Below are 13,083 nucleotides of genomic sequence, written 5' to 3' on the forward strand. Positions count from 1 at the left end.
TTCAATTCAATTAATTATAAATTAGATCAAACTGTACAATTGCAAGCCTTCTTTGTGGACAGCTAAGGTCACATCTTTCCCATACTGGATGTTCTGAGTGTATGACATGGCTGCCTTGAATACACCACGTAGCAGCACAGCTGATAAAGAACAACTTAGCCAAGTCAGTGACAGGTGTTATTATTGAAATGAATAGACAAACAAGTTAACAGAAACATTAGTCCATCAATAGCAAGCCAGTTATATGAATACACCATTTAGCTGGCTACAAGTCAACACAAGTCAGGATACTACACATGATATAGTGCAGTCATAATTATAGTAGTAAGGATGAAACAGGAAAAGTGTTTAATTTTCCATATAATAATTATATACACTGTTAAAAATAAAGAGTAACCGCCACTCTGAAGAGTTCCCAGTGTAGGGAGGATTTAACACCCCACGGAGAGTAACCAACACTCTGAAGAGAATAACCATTACTCTGAAGAGTAAGTGACACCGCCTTCAGAGCATGTGTTACTCCCCAGTTACTACTTTAGAGTAATGGTTACTCTCCAGGGGTGTTAAATCCTCCCTACTCTGGGAACTCCTTGAGAGTTGTGGTTACTCTTCATTTTAACAGTGTAGCTAATTAATTAGTTGTTTGTATGACACATGCGGATAAACACTGGTTAGCTATATAGAAGTTCTTAGCCAGAGACCACTATCATTCTTGTGCTTCATATAACTAACTAGCATTGGTATCTGCCCTACATGCAGGACCATTTCTATATTAACTGAAATTCAATTAATGTAATGAGGTACCAATCATTTGATATGTACATGAGCCTTATGCCATCATTACAAATATGATAAATAACAGAACTACAGTACATATAAGACAACAGTAGTATTTTGGATATGCCATATGACAGTTAACTTACTGGTAAATTTGAACATGTTTTTAAGAGATGTGCTTTAATGACAAAAAGTTCTGCTTAAGCATGCAAACATGAAATTCGGTGATGGAGAACTGAGTGTATCATCTATATTCAACATCCATGACTTTATACTACCTTTAATTAATCTCCTGTCTAGTATACAGGTTCAATTTGTCATATTAGTCAGTATAAAGTCACTGTGATACTGGTACACCTATTACCCTAGTTGCAGTGTTACAGTGTAATGATTTTGTAAGTATAAAAGTGTTTTTAAACTGAACACATGGGACTAACAAACATGTACCTGAAGGCCTACCCATGCCTGCCCTATACCTATCAAATGTGCTACTATATACTTTTCCAACAGCTGTGAAGCAAACTTACTACGAGCAATAAGTCGAGCCAGAAAAAGTATGCACGAAAAGGTATGTAAGAAATAAAAATGGCAGGATTTGAACCCATACCCTACAGCAACAACCTCAGGGAGGTACTGAACTGTTTGTCCTGTGATTTACAATGGAATGTAGAAATAGTTTTCACCTTCAACCTGCTGTAGCAGACAAAGGAAAGCATGTAGAAGCTTAATGCAATAAACTTTGTGAGGTAGCCAGATGAAGTGCATTTCATTTTGCTCAAGAATTGTGTCAATACGTGCACAAATTGCTGAGTAAGCATTGTCAATATCTGATACATGAAAAAAACATGTCACATGGCAGTGAAAAAGAAAAAAGTTGTCATGGGTAGGAAACGAACCCTGGACCTTAGGGTTAGCAATTCTATGTTCTAACGCAAGTTTTCCTCTACACCAATGCCTTCAATGTTCTTTAGAGAACAAACGACAGCAGTTAGAAGCTTCATTTTAAAATGATATAATTCTTAGATGGTGAGTGCTTCGTTTGGCACAAAAATCACTTTGCTACATGCATCAGCTGGAGAGAAAATTGTTGGACGCCATCAGAATTGTAGACGGTCAGACAGATGGCTTTTCAACTTTACATAATGGATTGTCTTGTTGATACAAACTAGCTGCTGAAAATCATATGATGTGAGTGGTGAGTTTGTGTAATGCTGTGTTTTGCCTCTGTGTATGCTCCAGTAGAGAAGAACACACCCTGCCAACTACTTAAACGAAAAATCAAACAAAATACATGGTATCTATAGTCTTTAGTTGCTTAATCAATCTGCTAATAATTTCTGGGTCACTCACATTTCAGCATCTTATTGCATTTTCCAAAATCAAGAAGACACAACCATCCAAGCATTCTAATTTCTACATGCAGCGTGAATTAGGATAATTGTCACTGAATTACTGAATGATTGTTTTGCTGATCAACCCTAAGAGCAAATTTATTAATGCTAGGGAGGTCCTGCACCTTTTACATCAGGTACATGTGATCATTGTCTTAAGTGTTCTCACGATCTAAGAGGAAGAATTGCACTCTGCATGTTATGAAGCATTTTTAAAATATCAAAAATTACTCTCATACCTGACCTAAAATACGAAGCAGTTTCCTATGCTTCGAAAGTTAGTGCATAACCCATTATAGCAACCAATGTGCTTACTTTTGACATAGTAGAAAATGTTAAGTCTTGTAGTTATTCTGGCCTATTTCAAGTCATCACAAGTTAACACAATCAAATAGGGTCAGAAGACAGCAACCAGAATTCATATTTATTTGGCACATAACATATTGAAGTGGGAACTGCACAACTCATGGTCCCTTATACAATCTCATTTCCTAATCAATGTAATCATAGTTAACACTACTTCTTATCCCATTGCCTAACAGTCATATGACAAATAAACCGAAACAAGTTCATTAAGTGAGGACATTTGTTTTGAACTGTATTAAGTCATCCTGTTTCCAATTAACATACATGTATGTGATCTTATGCACTAAAAGTCATCCATTATACCAAATGGGAGTGATCCACTCAAATCTTATCCTAATTATTATCATGTCATTATAAAATGCAAGTAATGAGTGTACCAATATACAATGTAATGTGAGACCTCTAATGTGTAGTTACATATACACTAACATGGACACTTGTATATGCAGGTGTGTGGTCAGTCAGAATCATGACTACTCAGCATATACATAATATACTACTACCAAATAACCAATAACAAGCTTTATAAGTGACAAATACATGTTTGTTATAATATTATAAAGAATACTAAATACCAAAACATATTTGCTCATTTCTGTGTATAGCCTATATAAAGCTCAAGCGTTTCACTTGATCATGTAGTGTTGCTAATAGACAAGTCAATACGTAACTACCAGGCAATGTTTGTGGGAGAGCAGCAGTGTGTAAACACTGGCCATTATCATTAATGTGCATATACTACTATTTCATTTTACTATACCTGCCCTGTTGTACTTATCAGCTCTTGCCTGCTGCTCTTGTATGTTGTCTGATTTATTTATTAACCTCTCACCTTTAATGATGTGTGACAGTGTGCTGGTGTACAAGTTGTATGGTAGCTGAATGGATGCATGACTATTAGTTTATGGTTGTGGTAATATTATGGGTTGACAGGCTATTATTGGATTAAGAAACTCCTCCATGTTATGTGATACTGATTGTCCAATAAGTGCTTCACAGGATTCTGTAGTGGTTTCTGTGTTCATTTATGGGTAGTGGCTGTTTAGATCAGTAATCTTGTATGTCATCTGTTGTCCCTGTGTTTGGTGTACAGAGAGTTACAGAGCATATTTTCATTTTATGTAGCAAATTATCTTGTGCAACCATATCCTGTGGAGTTCACAGATCAACCAAATGATTTAGTATTCTTTAATGGTAGTACCATTTCACTTTATTGTGAGACAAACTGTGTTCAGCTGGTATCATTGAAGAATACATCTTGTGCTGTGGGATTCTTACATGATGGAGTACATTTGGATTATGAGTTTTATATTCCATATGATCACACTTTATCTCCATCTAACTGGATTGGCAGACGAAAGGTTACCATCTTCAATACTAATGATAGTGTTGTTGGCAAATACCAGTGTATCACTGACTCATCAGAACTACATTCTTTATTCACTGATATAGTGATTGGAAAACCAGTACATGTTCAGATGGCAGGTAGTACAGTACAGTTATACAAACACTATATAGTCACTATTATGTGTTTTGTTCAGTACTAGAACCAATTGGTGGAGAAGTACAGGTTGTTAATGTACCTGAAGGAGAAAGTGTTGAGTTATCATGTATGAGAGGTATATACCCCAGTCCTGACAACATCAGTTGGTGGAGGAATGATATTAATTGTGATTCACTACAATGTCTGGTGAGTGATTTAATTTGTAGGTATCTTACATCATAAATATTATTAATGACTTCTGTCCCACAATAATCACTGACATTTCTTATCCTTGTAGGATAACATATGGATATCACCATCCAGTGGTAGTTTGTTGTTATCCAATGTTACTGCTAATATATCTGGTAATGTGTTTGAATGTGAAATTGGTTGGAAGGATCATGATAAAATTTACAATGTTACCTACCAAATATTTGTTAACGACAGTGAAACAGAAAGTTAGTCAAATTGTCTAGTGATGTTCTCATCTCTGTTTGTTTAGTAGGGAATAATTCAACATTTACAGAAGACATGATAATGATTGGTATGACTCCATGAGGTAATACTGTGTTACTGACGTGTAATATATTACAGTACCATCCATTGTGACTCTTAATACAATTGTTGATGGTATTACTGAAGGACATAACTATAAAGAAGACTTGTTATTGGATATATCACAAGTTTCTAATAACTACAAAGTCAATGTTACTATTACTTGCAGTTTTACTGGTCATCCCAGACCACAAGTGAACTGGTTACTAAATGGAGATGACATATATTCATGTGATATCAATGTGACGATTGTTACTGAAGGGAACACATCCACTCTACACCTCATGATGTTTGATCCTCAACCTTACATGGGGTCTTATCAATGTGTGGTAGTCAATAAAGCTGGATATGTCAGTAAGACAACAAGGATCCTACCAAGAGGTATACACTGTTATTAACATATATAACAATTTTGGCATTGGGAAAGTCATTATTCACAGGCAGTAAATTTCCATCTTACAAAACTGTTGACCAATTTCTGACCCTATTTCTAGTACTTCATGTTATACAGGTTTTGTTATTATTGATGTAACTTAGCAACTCAGTACTACAGTAAAGATATTATGCTGGTAATTAGATTTTAAAATGTAGGTGCTGCATAAGCAATGCTGTTGTATTTTTGTTGTGCCTGTCCTGTTCTACAACTTTACCACTTCACATGACTGTCATAAGATGCATAATTTTCTAAATGATGATGCTAATTATATGTAATATTATATTGCACAATAGGATGGACAAATCCACCAGCTATATCATCCTCTCCAATTACTACTAATACTGATGGAAATATAGTGATCAGTTTGACCTGGGGACCTCCTGAGTACACAGGAGGAGAATCAGTACAAAATTATAAGGTGACTTATACAGATTTTGAGAAGTAAGTTATACATCTAGTCAATGTGGTAATAAACACTATATCTATTATATTAATATAGTAATGACTCCAGAGTGCTAACTAGATCTACCACTGACACGTCATTACAATTTGGAGAGTTTAAATTCGTAAGAGGAAAATTATTTGCACAGTTTGCGATATCTCTTGTGGACAGTCATGGGAATGAAATGAGTGATAGCTCTAGAATTACTGTTGATTCTCGATGTGAGTAAATATACAAAATGTTTAGTGTTATTTCAATATTAATATCAACAGCATCATCCCTACAACCAGAAATCAGTAATGTGGATTGTACAGAAGAGATTGCTACAATAGATTGGATTAATCATTATCATGATGATCTTAATACCATCTGGGGCTACTGTGTGCATCACTATTGTAACACTGTTGATGATGTAATTATTAATGAAACAGTAAGTATGTCTTGTATGCAACATGAAAACTTGGTAGGTTTTATTCACTTGTTGACTATATTAGCGATTCCGGAATTCCGTAAATTCTGCATAAAATTTTCTCCGTGAATCTTCCATTGGAGAGTTGGCACAATCATTTCGCTGCCATGCGAGCGATTGATCAAACGATTGGATCGTTTCTAGGGTTTCTGGGGACAAGGAATATGATGGTGCAGTTAGTTTCCTGCTACAAATATGTTTGTGTGGAGTTTTATGCCAATTATAATATTATTTTGCAATATAGCCACCACAATATTATGTTCTTTTTGCAAGAAACGACCCAGCACATGTTAGTTACACCAAGGTGAGCATTTTTGTCCATATAGTTTTCAATATTACTATGCTAAAAGTCAGCAAATTTGCACCATAAATTGCTCATCTCTTTGATGGACCATTTTGGTAGTTGTCAAGGAGCTGTGCATTAAGAGACAAAATAATAATGTAAACAGCTATAAATCAACAGTACAACTCCTTGCTTTGCATGCACATTGTATTTTTGAGTGGAGATGACTGGAACAGAGTGGTTGCACTTCACCACGTGTATGTTGTTTTGCCATCCGCAAGATACTAAATGCATGCAACTATTTAATGGCTTTCTATGGAGGTGACCTTTATTCAGAGGGTCTTACAAGTAAGGTTACACTGTGGTCCATGTATTAAGGTATTTATAACAGAAAACAGAAGTTCAAAATGTTATTGCAAAGCTCAGTTATAAGCATTTGTTCAATTGTGCCATTTTTGGGACTTTTTTCAATGGAAAGATACGGAGAAAATTTTGCCTATTTTAAAGGACAAAATTGCTTATAACTCCACCATCCTATAACGGATTTTTAAAAACTAAGTGTTTATGAGATCCTCAGGGAGTACTACACAAGGCTGTACTAAATAAAAATTATTTCCATTAATTTTAAAATTCTCCCAGAATCGCTAACTATATATGAACTACACTTTTTTTTTTTTTTTTTTTTTTTTTACTACACTGGTATAAGACATTTTTTTATTTTATTGTCCTAATATATGTATATGTTAAAGCATAGCCGCGTGTGCTATATGAAAAATAAAGTACGAGGCGCGCGGCCGAGTACTTTATTTTTCATATAGTACGAGCAAGGCTATGCTTTAAATGATTTATGGAACTTTCTAGTCGTGTAGCTTCACCATACACTAGGACTCATAATTAACAAGCGTTGCACGAACTATTAGCAGCCTGAACGCACACAAACTAGTTTAACAAAGTAACTCACGCGTATTTCACCATAGTTTGGCATAGTAGATGTTCATTGCGTCTTTTGGCAGGTTTTGCTCGCAACTCACAATCGATTCTATTGTGAGTCACATGGTGAAGTATTTCTGTGACATCTCCAGGACTTGTCCGTTTACATTAACAAACGTAACAGCAACGTTACCTTCTCCCACCCATCATCGAAGCATTTAGGTATGTCTATAAAAGCAATCCAGTGGTAGAAATCGTATTAGCTGGGGTGATTGATCACTCAGCACGGCGAGGCTATCAGCCTTCACCGGCTTGGGTGATTAGTCGTACTGGCGTGAGCCCCGTAGGCTATTAGCCTACACTAAGGCACGTGGGCAACTGTGCTTTAAGAGTGCTTTATATACTAGTTAAAGCACCGCCGCGAGTGCAATATGGAAAAAATAGCACGAGGGCGTGGGCGAGAGACTAATTTTTTTTTTTTGAATAATAATAGAAACAACAAATTAAACATACAAAGAAAGGAGAGAAAAAAATAATTCAATAAGTTACTGCTTAATTAATGGGAGTCTTGATTCTACTTGAATGAGGTCAATTGGTGCTGATCCTAAAGAGTGGCCAAAGGAGCCCTTTGAGGATCTAGAACCCCGCAGACACCTAATTGCTGACCTCAAAAGTAAAAAGGACAAGCAGCACCAGATCCACCCCATAACAGCAGCATAATTTGAATCCCATTTATCTGATAGCAAGGAAGCAAGGTGTTTGTAAAACATGGTTGCTTCGTTAGCCATTCCTCCGGTGGCTGAAAAGATTAAAGGAGTAAAGGAACTCTGTTCAACTTCACGTATGCGAGCTTCGTATGAACGCTTCTTACACAATTCATGTTTTCTGTAAATGGCACTGGCACTGGTGGTACAATTACTAGGAGCGTGTGGGTTAAAGACTTTAACATTAATGTAAGTTTTCTCACAACGGCCACCCCAAAAACCATTGGCTGAAATATCTAGTCGAGCACCATCTTCGATGTTTGATGAGGCTAAGGTGAACTGCTCACCAGTAATAGGTTGTAAATGTGGTTCAACATCCACCTCATGGCAGACCTCAGTAAGTAAGCTTGCTGTTAAGTCACGGATCTCATTGTGACGGATAGAAGGGAAGCCACCCTCGGGACAAGTAAAGGAATGTTCAACAGTGAACTTAGTTCCACAGGGGCAATGTTGAGGAAGCCTGGCAGGATCCCATCCATATCTAAGCGCAACACCGTCGTGGAAGGCAGTTTTGTGAAGAGAAAAATTGTACTCCTGCAAAGGCAGAACAGATAACCAATTTGAAGCTCCCTTTTCAGAAGCTAGTTCAATTGATCTCTTTAGACTAGTTGTAGCCCCTTCTAGTAAAGATGCTTTGTTAGAAGATGTCATGGAAAATTTCATGCGATATATTTCACTTTTTATTAAAAGCTGTTCACCACGAATATCACTTGAGAAAGTGCTGGTTTGAGATAACAGAAGGGATTGCAGAGGCTTGGTAACTTTGTTAGAGGCAGTAAACTCAAAAGCACACATTCTGATAGGGTTGATAATACCCATACCACCAATCCTAGTGGGAAGAGCCAAAAAGTCTCTATCTAAATCACTGGGTGGTAGATGGCCAGTTACTGCAGGAATGAAGCTGTGTCTAATACAATCCTCAAGTGGGTGAAAAAGATCATCGACATTAGGTATAGTACGAGCAACAAATAACCATTTACTGACTAGTCCATGTGTAAAGGCAGAGTAAGCCGCATGGGGCTGGGTGATGGCAAAAGATGATAACAACTTTAATTCGCTAATCCAAGTGGTGATTTTATTAGAAACATACTGTGCAACAAAAGCAGTAGATCCTATAGCAGCTCCGAGATGAGGCCGTCCATCTTTGGTTACATTGACACAAGTATTGGCAAAAAGCAATTGAGCATGATTCAGGTACTGTTCATTGACAACAAGCCAAGTCTTAGATGCATTAGGAAAGTAGCCAAAATGTGGTCCAAGTAATGAAAGCTGGTCCCACCACAGACGCAGATGTGAAACTTCACCACAAGCACTTGCATCATCTGCATACCATGCCTGAGTGACATTGTTTGGTAATCTACGAATAAGAGGTATTGTAGACAAGGTGTAAAAAGGCATAGCGAGGGGGTCCCCTTGAGTAGTCCCTTCGTTGGAATAAATAACATCACCATCAACATATAGTCTAATGGTGCTGGAAAACGATATGTGTTGATTAGAATGGTCGAAAAAGCAGGGCATGTATACTGGATGTTTTGCAATGCTACTGCCCTGTTATGTGAATTAAAAGCATTACGGGCATCAACAGGTAAAAAACCTTCAGATTTCTCATCATCAAAAATGGACCTCATGGAATGGATTGCAGCTTCAACACCACAAGTTTGGCCAGCACAAAGCTGTAGAGGACCAGCAGCACGTTGAATATCAGGTCCAATAATTGACAGAACATCCTTGGCAATAATGCGTCTAATTACCTCACCAACACCAATAGGACGGACACCAGGATTTTTATCCAAAGCAATAAGTCTACACGACACAAGTGGCAAAACAATTTCAGGATCAACAAATGATGTACACAGACGACGAGCTAAAATAGCAATGGAACAACAAAGTTCAGCAGAGGCAGATTTGAAGGATGAACACAAACGTCTCCAGCCATAAGCATCCAGACCAGAAGGTCCTGCAGATCCTGAGGTACGAAGAGCGGCTGCACGAATTACAGAACCATCCGCGAGAGACTAATACAGCACGAGGCGAAGCTGAGTGCTGTATTAGGTTCAAGACCATGTCTGAGTGCTATTTTTTCCATATTGCACGAGCAATGGCGGTGCTTTAACTGGTTTATTGTACTAAAGTAGTGGCTGCGAAGAGTGGGGGTGATGCCAAGTAGCAGGAGGTGAGTGCCTATCCGCGTAAGCTCGAGATCGTGTGTATTCACTGCAGTGATTCATACTCGTTCATACTGCCTCCAGCGTCAGAGCACCAGCGTGATGAAGCTAGCTAGCTACGTAGCTTTAATTGATTTGAGCTGCCGAGAGCGACAGTAAGTGGCCAACTGCTTCTTTCTCGGTTGAGGCCTGGCTTAAAGCCCATGAGTAAGTCTGTGACTTTGTTATAGAGAGGCTTGCTATTGTGTTTGGCGGGTGAGTGCATTTATAGAAGCCATGGTGTGGCACTGGGAACGATACCACGAAGGCAACTGGAGCGAATTAACTTATCGTGTTCCACCTGGCTTTACAACGTGGACAGGAGTCATTTTGTAGTGTTGATAACACCATGTGCTCTGTTCCTTTTCGCTAAGAATGGCTTTCAGGGTAATTCGCCCACTTGTGTTTAGGTCATGGCATTGTTCTATGTGTTTATGATACGTCATAATGTTGAATGGCTTCATAACATTGCAGTGGTTTGGTGAAAAGAATGCGATAATGTGTCTGGCATTGGTCAACTTGTTTACTGTTTCAACAGTGCTGTATTGGGATCAAAAGGAAAATACAGCACACTTGGGCAAATACAGCACAGTTGAAATAAATACAGCACCCTGCCAGCTTTGAAGTGTGCAGCCAAGTGTACAATATGGAAATAAAAGTACACTTTTCACTTTGATCTTTTCACCCAAAGTACAATAATGAACGAATAAAGCACTCTTTGCGGTTCAATAAAGCACTCTTTGTGGTCGATGAAGTATTTGGCCGGCTGAGAGTGTACTTTATGAAATTTAAAGTACACTTTTATCTTTGATCTCGCCCACACAAAGTTCTATAAATATATATGTACCACTCTGCATGGGCAGTTCAAAGGCACCGCCAGTGCCATAATTTGTATATTGCACTGCTGCAGACCGCAGCGAGTGCATTATAACTTATAACGCACTGGTTGCGGTTTTGTAGACCACAACGAGTGCATTATAAGTTATAATGCACCGACCACAGTGCAATATACAGATATTGCACTGGCTGCGGTTTTGTGCAGCATAGCACAAGTGCCGGTGGCGAAGACCACTACGACACCTCACCTAATAGGTGGAAAGACGCTTCACAGATCACTCGAATTCTTTTATAGCCTGACATGTAAAGGTCGATTGTGGGCCATAACGTCACCAATACGTATAATGTTTACAAGCAGCCAATGGCGATCGAAAAAGCCAACGCGGGTGGCCACAACTCTAGTTTACATATATATAAACGTACTTATACACCTTACTAGTCTGGTGCCATCTTAGCTCAGATTAAACTGTAGTCCACTTCAACAATGACTCAATAAAACAAATATATTCTAAATAATACTAACCTTTACATTCGATTGTGGTAACCAGTTTTGTCATGCCAACAGATTCGAGTTTAGCCAGTGTGAATAGTAAGAATTAGACTAGTATCGTTTATTAGTTAGGTTTTGTTTACTTAAACCGTCTATTTAGCTGCTTTTTTTCGCTCAAGAGAATCACTATGGCGATTAGTCTGGTGCTTAGTCTATATGGCACACTGGCATGCTGAACACTACATGATGAGAGTCGAACAGCGAATGCAGGTTAGTGATATAACCCATAGCGAAAAAATGCAAAAAATGCGCACATACAATGACACACACAAAATGAGTGAATGAGCCAATGTGTACAGCCAAAATTGTGTGCAGAAGCCTGAATCAAGACACACGGTAGTATGTCGTGCAGCCAAGAAAGCTGGTGCACTACTACACTGTACGTATATTGATAGGAAGGTAGAAAGAAAACACATTTTCACACATGTGTAGCTCCATGGTCTCTTCATGAAAGCACACAATTTTGCATTACAGCTGCGGCTACCTTCAGCACCTCACACATTCCAAATTTCATCAAAATCACTTTATATGTTCATGAAATACAAGCCCTTAAAATTGGGCTTAATTTAATTTTTTTTAATCTGGGCCTAATTATTCTTCTTGTTCAAAAAAAGGAACCAGTATAATAATGTAAACACCCAACTTGATTGCCTTGAAATTTGGCATACTATAATGACATATTGAGGTGAATTCATGTACCATGTCTGGTACAAATCTGTTACAAAGTTATAAATTGCTATAATAAAATGGCTTGGCAATCTGTGTAGTTTAAAAGAACTCAGACCCTTTGTAATTTAGAAAGAAATAACTCAAGCAGTTTAAAAGAAACCGCAGAAAGAGTCACAGAGTTACAACATATTGTAAAATTGTGGGGGTCTAAATACTCTAATAGAACAGTTACCAAGTAGTAAAAAGGTGTGCAAAAAATGTTTACAAAAGGTGTCCAGAGGAACCTCCATACCTATGTAACTCTCAAACCATTAACTACCTAATTGTTGTTGTCAGCTGTTCACCTCACTTAATTTCTACAAATTAAATACCATAAAAGTTCATAATTCTGTAGATCATTAATGGAAAGTCTAGATTGTTCTAGAACATTCTCTGTGTGTTCTATTAGAAGTCCTCGAGTGGCTCAACTTAGCACATGAAAAATTGGTTGCATAAAGTAATGAAAGTAATGTCAGCAATACAATAATTGATGGATACTCATATTGATGAAATACATGAACAAACACACACTGCCATGTATACTGAATTTAAAATTAACATTTCTCGTACATAAACATTTTACTGCAATGTTATGTAACTTCACACAGTAAGTTTTCATGTTTGCATCATTGGATAATCTTTGGGGCTGTTATTTCTAAATTTTACAATGACTGTGAATTTTTACAGTGTGTACCTGAATTGAGGAATGGTTATTTTGGGCCAAAACAACAATTATCAATACCTGATCTACCATTGAAGGGTAACTGTAGTTTCAGAGTATCAGTCTTGTTAGATGGAACTGATTACAAGTGGAGCAATAATAATAATAATAAAACTTGTAGCAGAAAGTTAGCTGTACCAGGTAACTATACAATGTTAACATTTTTC

The 13,083-nt window shown here is 37.6% G+C and overlaps 1 protein-coding gene across 5 annotated transcripts in view; it reads left to right on the forward strand.

Annotated features, from left to right (window-relative positions):
• The window catches only part of LOC136262333 (hemicentin-1-like), a 40,402-nt gene that overhangs the window by 675 nt on the left and 26,644 nt on the right, over positions 1-13,083 (forward strand). For 4 of the 5 annotated variants that reach the window (XM_066056561.1, XM_066056564.1, XM_066056559.1 and 1 more), the window contains exons 2-10: positions 3,660-4,019; positions 4,076-4,224; positions 4,316-4,475; positions 4,520-4,561; positions 4,612-4,953; positions 5,302-5,449; positions 5,508-5,671; positions 5,723-5,880; positions 12,883-13,057. In XM_066056561.1, the coding sequence (XP_065912633.1) occupies positions 3,660-4,019; positions 4,076-4,224; positions 4,316-4,475; positions 4,520-4,561; positions 4,612-4,953; positions 5,302-5,449; positions 5,508-5,671; positions 5,723-5,880; positions 12,883-13,057 (1,698 nt within the window). The remainder of the gene's footprint in view (positions 1-3,659; positions 4,020-4,075; positions 4,225-4,315; positions 4,476-4,519; positions 4,562-4,611; positions 4,954-5,301; positions 5,450-5,507; positions 5,672-5,722; positions 5,881-12,882; positions 13,058-13,083) is intronic. The other variant, XM_066056560.1, reaches the window with a different exon arrangement.

The sequence above is a fragment of the Dysidea avara genome, chromosome 7, assembly GCF_963678975.1.
Source record: "Dysidea avara chromosome 7, odDysAvar1.4, whole genome shotgun sequence".
Lineage (NCBI taxonomy): Eukaryota > Metazoa > Porifera > Demospongiae > Dictyoceratida > Dysideidae > Dysidea > Dysidea avara.